Below are 23,399 nucleotides of genomic sequence, written 5' to 3'. Positions count from 1 at the left end.
TAGATGCATTCCTGTTCGCATAATCATAGTCTCGCGAGGTCTCATCCAGTCATCCGCCATCGCTGTACTAGTAGAGACAGAGGAAAAGAGTATAAGCTACAGGGACTGAAACCTGGGGGGGAAAGAGGGCGAGATTTGTCCGTGTTTCCCCTCAACACACCCACCCTAACATCTGTTGATGGCATCGCTCCCTAACCCAAACATGTCCAACCTCAAACCCGGCACCAAGAAGGACACCAAGATGCGGATCCGCGCCTTTCCCGTGAGTATCAGCCGGGATGAACGCGCCTCAGGCGGCCGCGAGGAGAACTCGAGAGCCCTGGATCGGCCAGAGCAGCAGGCCATAGCGAGTTTGGATGTTTTGAGGCTGCGTTTGAGAGCTTTGCAGTGACTATGGAATAGAAAATACTTGTAATCATGATAATATGAGCTAAAGGGTTTTAAATATGTTTATATGACTCAGCTAATAGAGAGATGAGCGAATTGAATTATTGAAACAGCCACTGTAGAAAGTGACCAAAACTCAGTGATTTTTCCCCCACCCGTTCAGTCTATAGGTTTTGACCATAAAGCTGTAAATATGTACAACAGTGTAGATTCTGAAGAGAACACGGAGTCCTTCCTTTTGATTTGCTTGTTTTCTTTCATTGTTTTGATCTGATTTTGGGTCTTGTGTTGTCAGACTGGTCGTTGATGGTGTGTGTTTTGTTGCAACTTATTGTTGTTTGTGGTGATGATGGTTAATTTTGTTGTTGTTAGTGGTGCTGTGTATATTGCCAAACTGTGTAATGGCTGTATTGCCTGGTTAATTTAGTTTCTTGTCATTGGTTGGTTTTTGTGTGTTTTGTTGACACTGGTTGGTGTTTGTGTAGTTTGTTGGAAATGTTATACACATCAGAGCCATCAGTCTATTATTGTCACATGGTGAAGATCAGGGGGTTTCAATCTTTTAGATGCCAAGAACCCTCAAATATGATCATTCTTGGCCGAGGGATCCCATTCTAAAGTTTCAAAGGCACCTGTGTATTTTCATGTATAAAGACTCAATTTATACTATTTATTTATATATTTTTAATTTATTTTTAAATTAATTTTATTTGTTTTGCTCTGTTTTTCTCTAGCACTCCCAGTTTGAAAACCCCTGATATAGATATTTAATATATTATAGGTTGTTTAGTGTTGTCTAGATTGTCACATTGATGATAGATGTCCTTAGCAGCTCTGCTTTTGTTTCACAGTCACTGCAGCACATTTTGCATCAGCATGACGTGCATCTCTCTGTAATTTTCTGCAATTTTCTGTTCTTTTATTAGCTCTACTCAGATCAAATTATGTGCATCACAGGATTGTTGGTGATGCTCTGATGGAATGAATAATGTCAGAATAATCTGATAATATGCAGTAAAGTGAAAATGTTTGCATACAGTTATTTTCCTCTCTTGAAGGCCTGGAAAACTCCTTAATCTTCTCAGAGCCTTACACCTATCAGCAAGTCCACAGGACTAAACAAATGTCCTTTTGGTTCAGATAAGTGGTAATAAGATAAGACACTGCTCTCGTGTGGAAGCTGCGTTTGCTTGTAGGATCTGACATGTTTCACCCTGTCAGAGGAATTCATTAGAAATCTTACAGCAGTCTTTACTTTTTTCATCATAGTATTACCTTCTCAAAATGTGGCCCACATTCCCACCTGTTACAGTCTGCATGCTCTCAGCTCTCTTCTGCATTCTAACTGTCTGTCAGGTTTCTCTTCAGCTTTTCATAGTGTCAACTCAGGTGTGGTTTTGCTATTCTTGAAAAACATGCAGTTCATTATTTAAAATCAGACTGACACAGACATATTTTGGTCAGAATCAGGAGTGTAAAGAAGTTTGGTGCTTGCTGTCATTTTCAAAACCCTTTACGGCACATCCCTTAGTTAATTCAGACCTAACCAGTGCAGTTATAATTCTTCTGATTGTTCTTGCTTTTGTTCTACCTCCAAAACTTGTGTTACTGGAGATAGTCGGCTGTAATTATGTGCTCTGGCTTGAGATGAGTTTCGTCACTTAAGGCCTGTTTACACTTGGTATTAAGATGCGTTTTGGTTGATCCGATCACAAATGGATGATGCTAAATACGGGTGTAAATGGGGTGTAAAATGTTTTGAGCTTGTCCACTTTCGACCACTTCCAGAGGCAGTCGAAAACACATTTGACTGGATTGCTTTTGTAGTGTAAATGCTCAAGTGGGTAAATGCTCAAATGGGCAAATGCATTCGAACAGCCACAAAAGAGCGCCTACTCTCCACCTACTGACCTAATGCGTAAACAAACATTGTGGGAAGCGCGCTAGCTAGATAGGATTTAAACTTAGTTGGCTGGAGACCCAAGTTTGGTTTGAAAACGAAAAATGTACCAAGCACAATGTTCTCTCACCATTCCTGATTTCTAACACACACTCACAGCTGAGGCTGTCAGAGCAGAAACGAAAGCTGATGTTCTCTGTATGTTTTTCCGTTGTCTCTGGATGCGTTCATATGTAAATCGTGTGAGCTTATTTCGTCCAGTAGATCGATTGAACTAAAAAAGCCCATACATTTACAAACCCATAGACCCTCCCCTTGAAAAAAAAAAATCAGGACAAAAGTGGTTGAAAGTGGACAAAAGAGATGGATTAAAACAGGTATGTGTCTCCATCGCCTACTTGTGATCCGATCGACCAAAATGCATCTTAATACCAGGCGGAAACAGGGCCTTAGCTGTGTTGACCTTCCCCTCACAGTCCCAATGGGTCACTTTTCCAGGATTTATCATATTGTAAAAATGTGTAAAGTTGTTCTATAGTTTATGTACACTACCATTCAAAAGTCTGGGGTCAGTTCAATTTGGTTTTAAAAAATTAATTGTTTGATTCAGCAGTGTTGCATTAAATTGATCAAAAGTGACAGTAAAGATATTTATAATGTTACAAAAGATTTCTTTCAATTCAGTGCTGTTCTTTTGAACTTTCTATTCATCAAATAATTTTGAAAATGTATCGAGGATTCCACAAAAATATTAAGCAGCACAACTGTTTTCAACATTGAAAATAATATGAAATATTTCTTGAGCAACAAAACAGCATATTATTACAATTTCTGAAGGATCATGTGACACTGCTGAATATTCAGCTTTGCCATCACAGGAATAAATGACATTTTTAAATAAATTTGAATAAAAAAAAAAAAAAAATTATTTCACAGGGGACCTATAATGCCCCTTTCACAAGATGTAATATAAGTCTCTGGTGTCCCCAGAATGTGTATGTGAAGTTTCAGCTCAAAATACCCCACAGATCATTTATTATAGCTTGTCAAATTTGGCTAATTTGGGTGTGAACAAAAACACACCGTTTTTGTGTGTGCCCCTTTAAATGCAAATGAGCTGCCGCTCCTGGACCCCTTTCCAGAGGAGGGTGGAGCTTTAACAGCTCGTGCTTCGGTTGACTAACAACAACAAAGCTGGAGAATCTCACGCAGCCAAAATGACGATTGTCAGTAACGCTGTTGTTCAGCCTTACAAAGGCGTAAAATGACGGCATGGTAATAACACTCTACTACAGTGGTCTCAAACTCAATCCCTGGAGGGCCACAGCTCTGCACAGTTTTGCTCCAACCCTAATCAAACACACCTGATCCAGCTAATCAAGGTCTTTAGGATTACTAGAAACCTCCAAGCAGGTGTGAGTTGGAGCTGGTTGGAGCTAAACTGTGCAGAGCTGTGGCCTACCAGGAATTGAGTTTGAGACCACTGCTCTACTACAACAACTCTTCCTCTTCTCTAAAGCAGCCCAACATGGCCTCACCCCCTTTGTTGCGGGTTCCCGGGGGCAGGGTTTATGTAAATTTTTTTTTTTTTTTTGATGTCACCAACACAGGAAGAAGCTTGTTGTAGTCCCTACCAGCTGTTTGTTGTAGTCCTTAAAAAACAATTTCTGTAAAAGAAAATATCTCCCTTTGCATTGTAACTTTGCAGATGTTGTTTATGCTCAAACAGCAACTAAAGTTAAAAAAGTGAAATCATAATCAAGGACTCCTTTAAATTGTAATATAAATAATTTGCTGTATTCTTGATCAAATAAATGCAGCCTTGATAAGAGCCTTCTTTTGTAAAATCTTACCGCATTGTAAAATGTTCTCCCCAAACTTGTGAGCGATAGTGTCCATCTATAGTCTTCTAATTGGCAAGATGCAGACTTGCTTTAATAAAATATTAGAAGTGTTTTAGGGTTCCTGTAGCTGAAACGGTAGAGCATGACACTAGGAATGCCAATTGCCAATTTGATTCCCATTGAATGCATGAGCTGATAAAATGTATACTTTGAATGCAAACTAAGTTACTTTGGATAAAAGCATCAGGCAAATTCAAAGATGTTAAATGTGTCTATAGATACGATCAGGGTTTATTGTTGTGGGTAAAATGTATGTCTCTCTGATCTCGTCCTTCATCAGTGCCTTTGCATTGACATGACCTCAGCCTACAGAAACCCAGTTTGGAAACCTACTTGTTTGACGCACATGCACACCTTTTGCTTCAGGGATTCCTGTTCATGGAAAAACTGGTTCCTCTTTGTGTTAGTTTAACTTTTTCAAAAGTGAAATGGTCTTGATCCAGTGACTGCCAAAACAGGTGTGATTCAAGTAGCCTTTTAGAGAAATGTTGCGAGAAGTGGACATTCACACTCACACCCATTTCTACTTGAGCTTAAGTCAGATTTTACCCACCTAAATGGCTTTAATCCACAGACTAGTCTGCACAGGTCCATGAGTATCAAGACCTGTCTGTCTGTAGGCTTAGTAGATGGAGAGAAACAGACAGGTGAGAGCGAGGCGTTCTCTGCGTCTGAATCTACAATGTGTGTCGATTTATCACATAGCAGGAGCTGTGTTACTAACACCGTGACAAGCATTATAATTAACATGAGCAGTGCTGAAGTGTTGTTTTGACATGCATAATTAGTCAGATGTTTAAAAATGTAATTCACACATGAAATTAGACATCAGACCTGTTCTTTGTGAGATTAGCTCTGCTGAGTCACTTGGAACTATCAAGAGCTCTGAAGTTGGACTGTTGGTTTGGTTGTAAAGGGAATTGATTTTCTCTTGGTTCAGTATCTGCCAAAGGTTGAGCATATGAGCAAGTGACCTGTGCCAGTTGGCACATTAAATGCACATTAGAATGTTATAAGTCCGTTGTTTTACTTTTAATGAGCCTGGAACCCATCCTATGATTTCCCATGCTGAATAAGTCAATAAGATCTCCTCTTATGTAATTGCAATGTTGTGATTTTCAGTCGATATATACACTACTGTTCATAAATTTGGGGTCAGTACGATTTTTAACCAGTCCACTGGTAGATGGTCACTTTCAAATGCTCCCGTGTGTATCTGTGTAAGCCCTCTGTCATTGATGTCTTTTTACATGTTTTTGAAGCGTTTATCATTGTAGCCAATCACAGACATATCTGATGAGTGCGTGAACATATTTGCCAATCAGAGGTGTTTTAAATTTCAGTACCGACTTGGTATCAAAACTTTTTAATTTTCACTTTTGACAACACTAGTATCTTGGTTTCTTTCCTAAGATATATTAAGCAGCCCGACTGTTTTCAACATTGATAAGAAATGTCACCTGAGCACCAAATTAGCATATTTCAATGATTTCTGAAGGATCATGTGACATTGAAGACTGGAGTAATGATGCTGAAAATTCAGCTTTGCATCGGAGAAATAAATTACATTTTAAAGTACATTCAAATAGAAAACAGTTATTTTCAATTGTAATATTTCACAATATTGTTTTTGCTGTATTTTTGATCAAATAAATGCAGCCTGGGTGAGCATAAGATACTTTTCAAAAACATAAAAAAAAATCTTACCAACCCCAAACTTTTTAATAGTAGTGTACAGAAGATAATGTTCCTTATGCAGAACTATGTACATGTATATGATTTTATGTTTGACTTGCTAGTAATGCTTAAATAAAAATTTTGCCCATTACTTATAGCTGAGTTTTTAGTACTTTTGTAACCTTCCAATTAGAAAAAGTATGCTATTTTAATTGGAAAAAATAAACTATTTGATTAAGCCAATCTTGGTCCAATTAGAATTTATATTAATTAACTAATTTAAAGAAATCTTGGCCAATACCGATAAGGTGCATCCATCCTAAAGCGTTTTGTCTAATTATCATAAAAGTTTCTCTGTTTTGTTAATTTGTTGATTTGTTTGTTTTCGCAGATGACCATGGATGAGAAGTATGTGAATAACATCTGGGATCTTCTGAAGAACGCCATCCAGGAGATCCAGCGGAAGAACAACAGTGGGCTGAGCTTTGAGGAGCTCTACAGGAACGCCTACACCATGGTGCTGCACAAACATGGGGAGAAGCTCTACACGGGCCTCAGAGAGGTGGTCACCGAACACCTCATCAACAAAGTATGAGCTCCTCTCTCACTCTGAAATCTTTCTTGAAATACTTGAGGTTCTAGAGATTAAACTTCTCACAGGCTTTAGCTAGGAGTTGCTGAAGTTAAATGCAGTTTAATAAGCAGTAAGCCACAAGGGATGGAGTGTTACAGAGATTTCACCACCGCTTATTGCTTTAAAAGACCTGCTTAACTAATTTGATGGTGTGTGATGTGAATTTAAATTGAACAGATTGATTTAAACAGATCTGAAGGACACTGTCTCTCATCTTCTTCACTACATATATATTTATATATAACTTAATGAAGACTCTGGGGTTTTATCTCTGGTGCTGGCTGTTAATGATGTCAGTTCTGGAGATGAAGCAGATGGTGGAAACCTGCCTGTCCCAATGGAGTTGTTCACAGGGTGATGTCACCGTACACACAGGTGGATGAAACCCATGTGCTTAAGCTGCTCTCATAACAGCTTTGATTTTTTTTTCCCCCCCGTCTTCAGGTGCGAGAAGACGTGCTGCATTCATTAAATAACAATTTCCTGCAGACGTTAAATCAAGCGTGGAATGATCATCAGACAGCCATGGTCATGATTAGAGATATATTGATGTACATGGTAAGTTGTTTAGTCAGACTTTCTTTAATAGCATGTGTATATACGCTGCCCGGCCAAAAAAAAGTCGCTGTTTGGATTTAAATAGGCAAATGCGCAAGAGTATATGATTGGATCATTATTGCAGTGATTATTATGTTTCTAGCATGTTATGTTTGGCAACAGCTCTTCTAACCCTAATTGATGGAGTGTATAGCTTTTCATTTCTTAAATAACCATGTAGGAAGACACATCATGGCCATATTCCAGGATGACATTGTCAAGGTCAGGCTCAAATTGTGAAAGAATGGTGCATGAAGAATCATTTTCACAGTAGTAGTATGTTTTTGATGCACCTCTCGATGGAAATAAATGTTATTTCCATCAAAAGGTGCGTACATTTTTGGTCAAGATCTTGTATTGACAATGCAAGAGGTGAGCACTCTATAAAGTCTCCTCCAGCACATCCCAAAGACTTTCAATGAATTTAAGGTCTGGACTCAGAGGTGCCAATTCTTGTGTGAAAAGGATTCTTCTAGCTCCCTCCCAACCATTCTTTCACAATTTGAGCCGCATGAATCTTTACATTGTCACCCTGGAATATGGCCATGATGTGTCTTCCTACATGGTTGTTTAAGAAATGAAAAGCTACACACTCCATCAATTAGGGTTAGAAGAAACATATAACATGCTAGCAACATAATCACTGCAATAATGATCCAGTCATAGACTAAGTATTGGTTTTGGAGGGTTTTGACAGGAGCCCATGAATCACACAATCAACCAAAAAGCTTTAATAATCCTTATCCTGTTTACTGACCCTGACCATAAAGTGGTGCAGTGATGATGTATTTTTGTAGCCCAACCCTGAAGTTAGCATCACCCTAGTTCCCTTCACAAAAACTCAATATGATTTTTTCCACTGTCTTTTGGATTATTGCAGAAAATAAGCTCTTTGACCAACAAAAGTTTGATTCTTGCGTTTTTTGTTCATTATGATAATCTTCACAAATGAACACAAAGCACAACATAGGCTATAAATGAACTACACCACGGTCGCATGACTTCAGCATCAACACCATTAAGCTTCCAACTCTTTCAGTGTTTATTTAAAATAAACATTTTCCCTAAAAGTTTAAGCTAGAATAGTTTGCAAGAGAGTGATTATAAACACAACAAGGCTGTGAAAGCGGACTAGTGAGTAGATGAGTTTACCTGTTCGACCTGATGACATTTAATATCCCAGACAACCTCTGTAGTCCTATTTAGCCACTAAGACAAGTAAAAGCTTTTAAAAAAAATCCCAAGAGGGTATTACTGTTGTGTTTTTGTCATAGAATAAAACATGAGAATATCTTGAGCTTGTGTTCACCACAGACCTTATTTCAGGCATTTAACTGTAATCCCATTTACGTCCAGACAATAAAATGCTAACTTGTGGACCTGTGGGAACATTTTTCTTTCTCTCTGTCTAGGACCGTGTGTATGTTCAACAGAATAATGTGGAGAACGTCTACAATCTCGGCTTGATCATCTTCAGAGATCAGGTTGTGCGGTATGGCTGCATCAGAGACCATCTTAGACAGACTCTGCTGGACATGATCGCTCGAGAACGCAGGGGAGAGGTGGTCGACAGGTGTGTGACATCTGTCGTTCTGTCTCTCTTTACAGCGTTTCAGTAAAAGAATGAAAGCTTTCAGCTGTAAGTAGTAGAGATGCATTTTTATGATGTTTGTGATGTTGTTTTGTGGCAGGGGGGCCATCAGAAATGCCTGTCAGATGCTGATGGTTTTGGGCTTAGAAGGTCGGTCCGTCTACGAGGAGGATTTTGAAATCCCGTTCTTAGACATGTCTGCTGAGTTTTTCCAGGTGGGTACTGCTATAATACTGCTTTAATACTGCTTTTACATTGTTTGCTTGTCATTTTGGATATTACAAAACATTTCCTTGTCACTGCCATTGAAATAAAATAGGAACGAAATCTTTCATTTAGATCCTCCATCGCTATTGATTTTATAATTTCAATCAGCTGCTTGATAGGTTGACTTGATGTGCAGTTGTGCTGTCATTTCACTTGGTTCAGCCAACATTTTATAGCAGTATTGTTCAAAGAGACTGAAATTGACATATCCTTACAACTTCATAATCACACTCAGAATGACATTTCAGCTACTAAAATGGATGGGATGTATTAAAGTATACATTACAGTTCAAAAGTTTTGGGTAAGATTTTTAAAAGTGCTTTTGGATAAAGTTTGATCTTATTTGATCAAAAATATTATTACAATTAAAAATAAATGTTTTCTGTTTTGAAGATTCAGTCTTCAGAGTCACATAGGACTGCACGATTAATCGAAAATAAACCGCACACGATTTGGCAAAGGCTGCGTAAAAAAAAAAAAATGTATGTGATGCTTGTCAGAGCTGTATGGCTCTGTGATCAATAGTAAATGTTGCTCCATCTGAAAGCCAGAGGGCGCTCTCTCACAGAAACTCCAAATATGCTCAGAAGTAAGATATGACACGCATCATTCCAGGAAATCCCTATAGGCATTACACTATGGCTGTAGCTGAATAAACAGAAGATTGAAACGCTTTGATTAAATGTGTAATAAACAGATGACTACGACAATATATGGTTTATCTGAGTTCGAGCCTCTCGGGTATTTTCATGATGATAAAGTATATTTATACTTCATTGCTAATTGACATAGCCTTTATCATTGTATAGAATACTATGAAATATGTTGTGTGCTTTATTCTGTGTAAGAATAAATCTTACAGAACGATGTTTTCAAACACTCAACTGATGTTATGAAGTGAGTTTCGAGTAGAGATTGTTATTAAATGTTGTCTTTTGTAGGACAAGAGGTTCAAAAATGCTTCGTGTGTTGCTTTTTCAAATGCACATTACTGATTAGAGCAGTACTTCATTGACAAGCTGCACATAAAAAAATAATCACAGCCTTTGCGATTTCATAATTGCTCTAAGCCAAATCAGTTTAAGCGTGACTTCATGTTAATTGTGATTTATTGTGCAGCCCTAGTGTCACATGATCCTGTAGAAATCAGTCTAATATGCTGATTTGGTGCTCAAGAAACATTTCTTATGATCAGTAATTTAATTTCTTTAAAAAAAAAAAATCCCAAACTTTTGAACTGTGGTGTATTATTTAAATTATTCAAATTCAAATAGATAAAATAGTTATAAACGATATTTTAATAAAATATAGAATTTCATGTTCTATAAAAGCATTTTCAAATATTATTACAAATTAAAAGCATTTATTGTGAAAGTTTTTAATTTTTAATGAAAAATAAATGTTTTCTGACACAATATATTGATTTAAAATACAATGTAGCATTTGTTGTAATGGGGCCAGTGAGACAAGTAAAAATCCACTACTAACCTGAAATAAACCCTCATTGTTAAGACCTGTATTGATTGATTTGCTGATTTATTCTTGACTGGTGTTAAGTATAATATCTCCATTTTTGTGTGTGTCTGTGCAGATGGAAAGTCAGAAGTTCCTAGCGGAGAACAGTGCCAGCGTCTACATCAAGAAAGTGGAGGCTCGGATAAACGAAGAGATTGAGCGAGTGATGCACTGCCTGGATAAATCGACAGAAGAGCCTATCGTGAAGGTGGTAGAGAGAGAGCTCATCTCCAAACACATGAAGACCATCGTAGAGATGGAGAACTCGGGACTGGTCCACATGCTCAAGAATGGAAAGACAGAAGGTGAGCAGCCGTTTATTTTTTGATCTATCATCTATCCCTAATTGGAATTAATGAATTTTTGGCTTTGTATTTAACTAAATTTCTCTCATCTTTTCTATCTTTCTCTCTCAGACCTCGCGTGCATGTATAAGTTGTTCGGTCGGGTTCCTAACGGATTGAAAACGATGTGTGAGTGCATGAGCTGGTACCTCAGAGAACAGGGTAAAGCGCTGGTGTCAGAGGAAGGAGAGGGCAAGAACCCTGTTGACTACATTCAGGTACACATTCACCAACATGAAGTATCAAAGAGAGAACTGCACAGACAGTAGAGGCTTGTTCAGTTAATACAAAACTGACCAGCTGAGTCACATCCTGAATAAACAAAGAACAAATCTGCTAAGGTTTAAGAGTTCAGACTAGTGAGAATGTGTAAATACAACCTCAACGAGCTTTATGTTTGTAATAAGTAGTAAGGATGGTCTTTTTCTTGTGGTTCATTCAGGGTTTGTTGGACTTGAAGTCGCGCTTCGACCGGTTCCTGCAGGAGTCCTTCAACAACGACAGGCTCTTCAAACAGACTATTGCTGGAGATTTTGAGTATTTCCTCAACCTCAACTCCAGATCGCCTGAGTACCTCTCACTCTTCATCGACGACAAACTCAAGAAAGGAGTGAAGGGGGTAAGAGATTAGCTTTAGGCCATCTTAAGTTCTTGTGATGAAACCTTCCTACAAATTGGGTAAATTCTCTCTCCAATATTGCCACACTTTTGTCCAGTGAAAGTGGAAAAAAATTATGAATATGAATTTATATATATATATATATATATATATATATATATATATATATATATATATATATATATATATATATATATATATATATATATATATATAGATTGATGGATTAATGTACACCTATATACACAAACAAAAGTGTTATTGCTAACTAAATTTAAAACTAGAGCAAATTTTGTTTTTCATTGAAAAATATCTGAAATAAAATTAAAAGAAATATTAGATTTAAAACTTTTAAAAATTAGAAATAAAATAAGGTGAAGTTATGAAATTGATTTGTTAAAAAAATTACAAAAAATCAAGTTAATAGAAATATATATATACAGGTGCTGGTCATATAATTAGAATATCGTGAAAAAGTTCATTTTTTTATTGTAAATTATTTTAAAAAATGAAACTTTCATATATTCTAGATTCCCTACATGTAAAGTAAAACATTTCAAAAGTTTTTTTTTTGTAAATTTGTTGATTAGAGCGTACAGCTAATGAAAGTCCAAAATCCAGTATCTCAAAATATTAGAATATTTACATTTGAGTTTCATTAAATGACCATCCCTACAGTATAAAATCCGGGTATCTTTTGTTTTTTGAAACCACACTAATGGGGAAGACTGCTGACTTGGCAATGGTCCAGGAGACAATCATTGACACCCTCCACAAAGAGAGTAAGTCACAGAAGGTCATTACTGAATGGGGTGGCTGTTTACAGAGTGAAATATCAAAGCATATTAAATGCAAAGTTGACTGGAAGGAAGAAATTGGGTAGGCAAAGGTGCACAAGCAACAGGGATGACCGCAAGCTTGACAATACTGTCAAGTAAAGCCGATTCAAACACTTGGGAGAGCTTCACAATGAGTAGAATGAAGCCGGAGTCAGCACATCAAGAGTCACCACACTCAGACATCTTCAGGAAAAGGACTACCAAGCCACTTCTGAACCAGAGACAATGTCAGAAGCATCTTACCTGGGCTAAGGAGAAAAAGAACTGGACAGTGAACAGTGGTCGAAAGTCCTCTTTTCAGATAAAAGTAAATTTTGCATTTCATGTTGAAATCATGGTCCCAGAGTCTGAAGGAAGACTGGAGAGGCACAGAATCCAAGCTGCTTGAAGTCTAGTGTGAAGTTTCTGAAGTCAATAATGATTTGGGGGGGGCGTGACGTCTGCTGGTGTTGGTCTATTGTGTTTTATCAAGTGCAAAGTCAATGCAGCCATCTTCCAGGAGATTTTGAAGCACTTTATGCTTCCATCTGCTGACAAGCTTTATGGAGATGCTGATTTCCTTTTCCAGCAGGACTTTAGCACCTGCCCACAGTGCAAAAACTACTTCCAAGTGGTTTGCTGACCATGATATTACTGTGCTTTATTGGCCAGCCAATATGCCTGACCTGAATCTATGGGATATTTTCAAGAGAAAGATGAGAAACAGTCGATCCAACAATATACAGATGATCTGAAGGCTCAATAGTGCCTCAGCAGTGCCACAGGCTGATCACTTCCATGCCACACTTCACTGATGCAGTAATTTGTGCTAGGAGCAAGTCATTTGCTGTAATATGTCCTGCCGATCAAGTATTGAGTGCACAAAAGAACATACTTTAAAGAACTTGAACTTTTCTGTTTTGCAAATCCATTTTTTGATTGATTTTAGGAAATATTCTAATATTTTGAAATACTGGATTTTGGACTTTCATGAGCTGTATGCTCTAATCATCAAAATTTAAAAAAAAAACTTTTGAAATGTTTTACTTTACATGTAGGGAATCTAGAATATATGAAAGTTTCATTTTTAAAAATAATTTATAATAAAAAAATGAACTTTTTGATGATATTCTAATTATATGACCAGCACCTGTGTGTATATATATATATGTGTGTATATATATATATATATGTATATATATATATATATATATATATATAATAAAAACGTAAAATTAATAAAAATGACAAGTACAAAAGTGGCAAAAATAATAAAAACGACAAAAAAAACTTAAAACTACAATTAAATCTGAATATATATAAAAGCTAATTCACAATATTAATAAATAAATACTATAATAGCATATAAATAATTTTAAAATACCACTGAACCAAAGTTATTACTGATCTCTTAATTGGTTCATTATAATTGTTTATATTCAGCTGACAGAACAGGAAGTGGAGTCCATCCTGGATAAGGCCATGGTGTTGTTCAGGTTCATGCAGGAGAAGGATGTGTTTGAGCGTTACTACAAACAGCACCTAGCCAGAAGACTCTTAACCAATAAGAGCGTTTCAGATGACTCTGAGAAAAATATGATCTCCAAACTAAAGGTGCACATCATATCCTTCTTTACTTTTTTACTGTATTCCTCTATATTACTAATGTAATACTCATGCTTTATTTCTCAGACGGAGTGCGGTTGTCAGTTCACCTCTAAACTGGAGGGCATGTTTAGGGACATGAGCATCTCTAATACCACTATGGACGAATTCCGCCACCACCTGCAGACATCACAGGTGCATATGCACACACACACACACACATCCCTTTGACTTTGTTCTTAAAATAAGCTAATTATAATTACTGCGTCCTGAGGGCCTATTCACACCACATCCAAATTTTATAAAAAAAGAACATTGTTAATTGAAGCGATGCAACCCTTTCAAGTCATTTCACACCAAATGCAAAAATGTGTGATTTGTCTTCATGTTGCAGGTGTCTCTCTGTGGTGTTGATCTCACAGTGAGAGTACTGACTACAGGTTATTGGCCCACACAGTCAGCCACACCCAAATGCAACATCCCACCCTCCCCACGCCACGCCTTTGAGGTCTTCAGAAGGTATGACTCTTACACCCTTTTCCTTATTTAATTATATGTACATTTCCTATTAAGTTGAACAATTGTCAGGATTTTTATGTATCTGTTGACTATAATCGAACAATATTGTTTTTTGTTTTTTTGTAAGTATATGACAGAAACTGTCAAGGTAAAGATGAAGTTGATAATCTCTGCTTGCCATGTCTATATCTGAGTTTTCACCACTTGTAGCTTGGTTTCATGTGAATTTTAACTCTGTGCAGGTTTTATTTGGCTAAGCACAGTGGCAGGCAACTCACACTCCAGCATCACATGGGTTCTGCAGACCTCAACGCCACTTTCTACGGTGCCATTAAAAAGGTACAGACACAATTGTTTATTTTTGCAATTACATTTAATGACACAGAAAGTGCACCTTTAATACCCAAGTAAAATATATATATATATATATATATATATATATATATATATATATATATATATATTTTTTTTTTTTAAATATTTTTTTTTAAGTAATTTATTTATGATATTATATAAAGAGTGTACAAATACATATAAACTTTATATAATGGCATATATTTATTTTATTTAAAAATTATAAAAAAACTCACACACACTTATTTATTGTAAGTAATTTAAAAATATAAAAAAGCATTTTATTTTTTATATATATACATATATACATACATGACTTGCCTGAATTAATAAAGTGATAAGCTTTAAATCATTCCATCTGATCTGTGTTCTTGTCCTAACCAGCCGTGACCATGACAAGATGGGTGACATGACGTTTTATCAGTGACTTTTCAAAAAAGTTTTTATATATATATATATATACAATTTTTTTTTTTTTTTTTTTTTTTTTTTGTCTTTTATGTTGTGCTGTGTAACTCCACCCACATTTGAATCTCATTGGTCCAAAATCCGTATTAAACTAAACGCCAAATATTTTCTGATTGGATGTGATTTTGTTGCTTCACAGTATTTCCACTGAGGACTGAACAGTTTCTTGTCAATGGAGTCCTTCTCCTGTTGGTTTTTAATTATTTATAAAATGTTCAAAAGCTGATTTTAATTGACTTTCTCTCTCTCTTTAGGAGGATGGCTCAGATGTAGGTGTGGGCGGGGCTTTGCTAACAGGCTCAAACACACGGAAGCACATTCTGCAGGTGTCAACCTTCCAGATGACCATCCTCATGCTCTTCAACAACAGAGATAAGTTTACCTTTGAGGTAAAGCCTTCCATCCACATGTTCCCTGATCTGAACTCCATTAAGCCGTGCCTACATGTTCATGAGTTTAACCTTCACCTTTGTTGACTTTTAACCCCCTCAGGAGATCCAGCAGGAGACAGACATCCCCGAGCGCGAACTGGTCCGGGCCCTGCAGTCTCTAGCCTGTGGGAAACCCACCCAGAGAGTTCTCACGAAAGAGCCCAAGAGCAAAGAGATCGAGAGCGGCCATGTGTTTACAGTCAATGACCAGTTTACCTCCAAACTGCACAGAGTCAAAATACAAACAGGTATTGTGCTGCCACACGGGGGCGCTGTTGACTCAGAATGAAGGGACAAAATAAGAGCAATTGTCTGAAAGAAATCAGAAGAATTCAAAACTGGCATTTAGTTAATTTTTGTTTGTCATCTATATGCTTGTGTTCTCATAAAAGTAGAGAAAATAATGTATTTTTTAGCAGATACATGCGTTTAAAATAGAACAAATATGTGAATAATTAATCTAAGGGTCTTATACAGATTTTAGTCCTATAAAATGCTCTCAAGAATGTCCCCTCCATCTTAATTATAAACACCACCTGCCATTTGGTGTTTTAGTATTTTGAATTGGCTTTTATTTGTATATTTGTTTATTTATTTGTATATTGTATATTTTAGTTGTGTGCTTTTTTTTTTTTTTTTTTTTTTAAATAAATTAATGTTTTTTATATTTCTATTTAGCTTCAGTTTTTATTTTGGTAAAATAAAGGCAACATTTATAATTTTTAAGGTATTTTAAGTTTAAGTTTTTTTATCTATATTTCAAGTTCCCTGTGGGTCTTTATAAATTATTAAAAAGTCTTTAATTCAGTTGTATCAAATTTAAGGCCATAAAAAGTCTTAAATATCTTGAATGATGTAAGAAAAGTCTTAATTATGTCAAGAGTTCTTAAATTTGGAGACAGAAAAACAGGACTCGAGATATGGCTTAATGTTATTCAAAGTAAAACGTGGGGCTGTTGCACATTCTAAAAAAAGGTCTTATTTTAAAAACCCTGCAGATGCCCTGTGCTTCAATTAACAAATTAACAAAAATTATTTTTAATAGTTTTAGTTAACAATAACTAGACTCTTGACTTTTTAGGATGAACTGTTCATCCTATTTCTTTCTCCAACTTCCTTTTTCAATAGGAAATACACCAACAATGCTCTTGTCAAAACAATTAATGAGGCCTTTAAATATTTAAAATTCTCATTTGGAGATGTATTCTGATTTTATAAAACATTTGGTGTAGATGACGTTTGAATCAGACTTGATATTGAGATCTTGTTCCTGTACTTCCATGTCTCAAGTAATCTGAATTAAGATGTCTTTAATTTAAAAATGTGCTTCACAAACACTTTGACTCCGTCTTCTGCAGTTGCTGCTAAGCAAGGCGAGTCAGACCCAGAGCGCAAGGAGACGCGGCAGAAAGTAGACGACGACAGGAAACATGAAATCGAGGCTGCCATCGTACGCATCATGAAGTCCAGGAAGAAGATGCAGCACAACGTACTGGTAGCAGAGGTGAGCGTGTGTTCTTGTTCATGACTTTCTATGTTTATTTTATCATTTCAAAAATGATTCAAATGGTATCTGCGAATTTCTAAACATCTGTTTGGTTGTCTCTTGTCAGGTGACCCAGCAGCTGAGGGCGCGGTTCCTGCCGAGCCCTGTGGTAATTAAAAAACGCATTGAAGGACTAATAGAAAGAGAATATTTGGCCCGGACGCCGGAGGATCGTAAAGTCTACACGTACGTTGCGTAGTGGATCACAGTTCTGCACAAGGAGACGAGTGAGCAACACAAAGACAGGAAAAATAAAAAGATTCTGGACTGCTCTTCGCATGGACTGGGAAGTTTGTTTTAAACAAAAGATGAGCTCTGGGTAGCGGACTTCATTTAAAAGAAAAGCAAACCGAGAAATCATAAACCATACAATCGGGAAAATAGTCAGGAAGCAAAATAAGAAATTCATAATTGTGTCGTAGATTATTTTTAATTAGATCAATCCCACTCTTATGAGAATCTCAGCTATGAATGGATCCAGCTTCAGTCTCTTCACCGTTTTACCCTAGTAGAGATCAAAATCAAAAGAATCCCTTGGGAAAATGTGAATGCACTGCACATGTTGTTGTTTTTTCTTTTTTCAATACTGTATAAAAGGCAGAATTATTAAACACCCTAACAAAACAGCCAAAACGTGGCTACGGAAATAAGACAAAAAGTTCAATAAAAATGTTGATATTGAACCGCTTGCCGCTTTCTTGCAGATGCCATTGTGGTTTCCGTGGTAACATCAAGGTTCGGAGATGAAACAGATGCTGAACATGTCAATGTAATTTCAATCTTGGTTTATTAAACAAATACAAACGTTCCATACTGTCCCAGGTGGACTTGCCTCCCGAGACACGTGAAATAAAAAGCAGCCAAATGACTCTGAGAATTAGACGGTACATCACCATCTCCAATTTCCTGCTATTAAACCTCTAAAATGCCATTACTGCCAAGCTTGAATTATGTGTGGCCCTGGTCCAAACAGAATCAAATTGTTTTCAGAAATGGGCAAAGCAGATGAGTGCAGCACATGTGCACAGCGGGTAACAGGTTTGAGGAAAGAGTAACAACGTCACTGAGACTCCCTGATGAAATAAAGGTTAGTTAAAAAATAAAAGCAGCAGGGAGCAAAATCCACAGCTTTGATTTCCTTCTGTATCAACAGTGTATGTAGTGATAGACAAACTGATCAGGGACCAGTTGCATAAACATAGTCATTATGTTAAAGTCCTCCTGTGGTGAAAATCAAGTTTTTAATGTTGTTTATATGTCTATGTGGTGTTTTTAATATGCTTTGAGACAAACCATGTGCAAATTCGTTAGTCAACACCATTGCTGAGTATTTTCTCCTTAAAACTGCAGTGATCTAAAGACAGTTTCAAACCTGCAGTTTGACATCGCTGGTGTCTGTGGCGTCACAAACTACCTTGTAACATGCCGGCGGGCTTCAGCATATCATTAACCATGACCGCTCTGAAGCAGGGAGTCTCAAGAGAAGCCAGGTTATCCTGGTATATTTTTCTGATAATTATGAATAAGACTGGATCTAAAGAATCGGGCAGATTTAGCAATATAGCGGGTGTATTACGATGCTATGATGAACTACATGCCTTTCTCCACTGAGGTGTTCAAAGCGTTTCTAAGGATACTGATTTTTAGAAGGCAGCTGTCTGACTGAGATGAAGAACGGGAACATGGTTTGTAACATTAGCAACACATAATTAGCAGCTGTTTGATAATATAGTCAAGCAAAAGGCTAATCATATTAATTATGTGTTCAACGTTGTAAAAAGCAATACCATTGTTCAGCGTTTACCTCAGTAAGTTGACTGAGTGGATTTCTGAGCTCGTGTGAATGAGTGGAGGCGGTGCTAATTAGCATATTCATAGATCCGTGTATAATAAATGAGGCAAGGGTGTAGAGTTGCATTCAAGCTGTTTTAAGGCATGAACTTTTTTTTTCACAGGAAAAAACGATTAAATGTCATTTTGGTGATCAAAGATGAGTTTTAAGGGATAAAATTTTTGACTACAGGGGGACTTTAAGACTTTTTGATATCAAATTAGGCCAATCTACATTTTTATGTAACTGACTTAAAAAAGGGTCTAAAAGGGTTAGTTCACCCAAAAATGAAATTTTTGTCATTTATTACTCACCCTCATGTCGTTCCAAACCCGTAAGACCTTCGTTCATCTTCGGAACCATACCTGCAAACTAGTCGCTTTTCGCCGTTTTGAATCAAAATATATCATTTATGTTAAGGTGACCAGATTTTTTTAAATGGAAACCAGGGACATTTCCTATTTGAGTGGCCAAATATCGCAGAAATCTCATTTGTTATTATCTAATAATTAAAAAACGGGGACAATGCATTTTTTAATATTTATTATTATTATTATTATTATTATTATTATTACATTAATAATTATTATGGTTTAGTTTGATTTAGGATTTTTGGTCTGGTTTTAATACAATTCACCAAAACTATTACACTATTAATAGTAGGCCTAACCATTGCAAAAGCAGGTTAAAACAATATGCCTATTATGTTATAAAAAAAGTCTAACTTTACAAAAGCACTTTACAAAAAAATTAAAAAAAATATAAAAAAATTTAAGATAAACAAAACGGCATTTAATATTTTTTTAACATTTATTATTGAATTTAATGTTTTCATTTTCACAAGCTGTTTATACTCTAGGCCCTATACAACTTTTTTTTTTTTTTTTTTTTTTTTTTACTTTTAACTATTTTTAACTATTATTTTGCATTTTAGACACATTTTAAGCACAAAGTTCCAAGTGTATTGTCATTTTTTTTTATATTATTATTTTATATATTCATATCTGAGTCTACCTTCACCACGTGATATAGTTAAGACGTGTGTGTGTGGAAATGATGCGTTGTGACTGCGGAACTTCTAGGGACGTTTAAAATTGAGCAAAACAATCCCTCACTCTATTGAGGCCCTGTTATAAAACACATACAAACAGTATTACTTTACTGTAACATGAATAGTTAGTATGTTACTACTACCTTGAAACCGTTAACGATGTTTTTATAATTGATAATAATGACGCTCTGCTCTGATCCAGGTTACGTTCTTCATGAAGTAGCGGCGCGCGCGCGACCAAGTGTAGTAGTGTAGCTGCACAGCTCCCTCTGTTGGTGAAAATAATCACTACACGATTGCTCCGATAACAGGCTGCTGCGGGCTTTTTTGCAATGTATTTGCGAGTTGTTTGGAACGAGCTGTAAAACGGGGACATTTCCGGGGACAGCTCCAGTCGGGGACAGAACACGAAAAACCGGGACTGTCCCCGGAAAAAGGGGACGTCTGGTCACCCTAATTTATATGAATCGTGTAGATCCGAAGAGTTTTTTTTTTTTTTTTTCCGGGGATGGGGGGTGTCAGGGTGAGTTTGCAGGCACAATAAATCGAAAATGGGCTACTTTCCCATAGACTGGAGTGAGACCATAGACGTCTCTCGAGCTGCCGTGGTCTTTTTTGGCGCTCTGTGGTGTGACTGACACTTCAGTTCAAACAGATGCAGAGCGCACGTGAACGGATCATCTCTTCCGCTTTACAACACGAAATAAACATAAATTAATGTAGGATGAATGAATACCGAAGGTATGTTAAAATCCAGTACAACTTACTGAAATCCGTATCATGTCATATGTAACGTTAATCGATCAATCATTGTTTCAACTGCGGAAAAGCGCCAATAGAGTACCTCAGAGATGACATGTTTTTGTATGCAAAACCCGGAAGTGAGTTAGCATTTTAGGACTTCCGGTTCCATCGCTCTAAAGTCTATGGGTTTTTTGAATGTTTTTTTGCTAAATCACCTGAAATAAGGTCTGTGGTTAACAAAGCCTCTAAATATTTTCATGTTTTGATCTATGACATAAAACACACCAGTTATAACCTGCTTGTGATTTTTTTGTAAACCTTTATTGTGTCTTAATGGCAGTTGCTAACAAGTTGCTGAAAGGGACTACTTCCTTTGGCGGGGACTTTAGACGTCATCATGACAAACAGGACATTTGGACAGCATTTCTCATAAAAAAAAGTGGATAAGTATTCATACACAGCGCAGATCATAATCAGCGAGCATGTTTTTAAATAAAATAGTTTTTTTAATAAAGTTTGAGGAAGCTTGGTGGTGGTGATGTTGATCCGCGACCATGGTGTGCTGTAGTCCGTTTATAGCCTACTGTTAGCTTTTTATATCTGACGACTTTATTCAGGCTTCAAAATGTATAAATGTTGTGTTAACTTGTAAAGATTATCTTGATAGACAAAATGTGTGTGTCATAACCCTCTGTTAAACACAGAGCTTATTTTTTGCGATTTTCCAAAAGTCTATGGGAAAAATGCATAGGCTTTCGATCGAGGGAACCCGTGCGCCACTAACTTCCGGGTTGGCCTACAAAAACACGTCATCTCTGAGGTACTCTATAAAATAGCTTGTAAAAATGTCACATTTACCGTAACATTTAACTCAGAAAAGCCGTTCAATTGTTAGTCTGCTATAAAAATGAACTTAGAGAGGAGCATTATGATATATATCCACTGTGACTACAGGCCATTGCACATTCATGTACTTAACATGTGCTTCAATACTGAATGTATAAAACCGTTTTATGACGGCCACCATTTAAATGTTTAGGCCGATGTTAAAAACGAATAGTATTAAAAACGAGTAGAAGCATAATTATGTCTTTAAAAATTTATTATAACGTTATTATAAAAAACTTCTTTATGTGTAATTTATATGTAAGTACAAATAAATTATTTTTTAACCTTTAATATTATAATGATGTACCAGCTGTGGTTCCCTGTATAGTTTACAGCAAAAGTTGAGAGAGATTTTTTCTTTGAGGAAATTTTCCATGTACTGTACCTGATAGGCCCCAAATGAATCATTATTGAATTGAAGGTGATCAAATTGAAATCAAATTGCAAGCTTCTGAATCAAAATAGAATCCATTTGTGAAATTTGTGTCAATGCTCAGCCCTAGTGTCAATAAATATGTATATACATATATTTTTTTTTTACTTGAAGCAAAGGTTGTTTTTTCCATTTATTTTCTTGTCAGAGTGCACCAGAATGCTTAGTTTACATGTTAAAATCACAAAAATGTTCTCCTGGGGGAGGATGCCCCCAGACACCCCTACTACTATTTACTTTGTAAACATGTCAACGTTTTTCACCACTTTCGAGTTTGCACATATGGGAACACAAATTCAAATATTTTTGATGAAATCCAAGGCATTTTTTTTTTTTCTCTCATAGAAAGTAACGAAATTACCACATTCAAGGTCCAGAGAAGTAGTAAAGACATTGGTAAAATAGTCCACATTACTACAGTTGGTTCAACCTTAATGTTATGAAGCGACGAAAATACTTTTGTGCGCAAAAACAAAAAAAATAATGACTTTATTCAACAATTTCCTCTCTACCATGTCATTCTCCTACGCAGTTTACGTTAAAGACACATTGCAGAGCTTCCGTGTTCTACGTCAGAACGCTGACACTATTTGTATTGAGCACTCTGTAAAGTCTACACCCCAAAGACTTTCGATGAAGACTTTCAATGTTTATATTCTCTGAAGACTGGAGTAATGATGCTGAAAATTCAGATTTGCATCACAGGAATATGTTACATTTTAAAATATATTCAAATAGAAAACAGTTCTTTTTAAATTGAAATAATATTCCACAAAATTTCTGATTTTAAATACTGATCAAATATATGCGGTCTTGATAAGCTTAAAAGACCTCTTTCAAAAAAAAAAAATCAAACCAACCCCAAACTAGCACAAGTGAAATTTTTCCATTTTCTTAGGATTTAAATTCTTAAAACATTGATCCACTTTTCAAAATGAAGATCTGGGCTGTGTCTGAAATCGCCCCCTATACCATTAAATAGGGCACTATTTGAGGGGACAGCCATTTGTAGTGGTGTCCGAAACCATAGTGGACGATGTTGAGTGCACTCATTCAATCCCACAATGCACCGCAATAACGAATTTACAATTGATGCACGCTCAACGGCTAGAGAATACCCATATTGCACTGTGAGAGTCGTGCGCTGAATGAATTCCCGCGTCTCGCCAGGAGATGGCGCCCGCAGCTGAATCAATCATCCATTCATTTTCCAAACCGCGTTGGTCCAACATTATCATATAGGTATAAATTCCTTTTTAATTAATCATTAAATCG

At 36.4% G+C, this 23,399-nt stretch overlaps 1 protein-coding gene across 1 annotated transcript; it reads left to right on the top strand.

Moving 5' to 3' along the window:
• The first annotated feature begins 22 nt into the window (after positions 1-22).
• Positions 23-17,860, top strand: cul3a (cullin 3a). The gene is made up of 16 exons (XM_051871926.1): positions 23-262; positions 6,260-6,457; positions 6,947-7,060; positions 8,512-8,672; positions 8,791-8,905; positions 10,550-10,778; positions 10,890-11,035; positions 11,260-11,436; positions 13,698-13,868; positions 13,947-14,054; positions 14,254-14,378; positions 14,621-14,717; positions 15,455-15,589; positions 15,693-15,879; positions 16,990-17,135; positions 17,245-17,860. Exons 1-16 carry the CDS (start codon positions 179-181, stop codon positions 17,374-17,376), a joined length of 2,325 nt encoding a protein of 774 aa, XP_051727886.1. The 5' UTR covers positions 23-178; the 3' UTR covers positions 17,377-17,860.
• The last annotated feature ends 5,539 nt before the right edge of the window (positions 17,861-23,399 follow it).

The sequence above is a fragment of the Ctenopharyngodon idella genome, chromosome 2 (assembly GCF_019924925.1).
Source record: "Ctenopharyngodon idella isolate HZGC_01 chromosome 2, HZGC01, whole genome shotgun sequence".
In the NCBI taxonomy this organism is placed as follows: Eukaryota; Metazoa; Chordata; class Actinopteri; order Cypriniformes; family Xenocyprididae; genus Ctenopharyngodon; species Ctenopharyngodon idella.
The sequence above is the reverse complement of the archived record's forward strand: the minus strand, read 5'-3'. Positions and strand labels throughout refer to the sequence as shown.

Excerpts from the sequence above, each read along its gene's own strand:
- cul3a (XM_051871926.1), top strand. The coding sequence starts at position 179 with ATGGCATCGCTCCCTAACCCAAACATGTCCAACCTCAAACCCGGCACC. Across the intron at positions 6,458-6,946 it reads CCGAACACCTCATCAACAAA|GTGCGAGAAGACGTGCTGCA; the intron begins GTATGAGCTCCT and ends CCCCGTCTTCAG. Across the intron at positions 7,061-8,511 it reads GAGATATATTGATGTACATG|GACCGTGTGTATGTTCAACA; the intron begins GTAAGTTGTTTA and ends CTCTCTGTCTAG.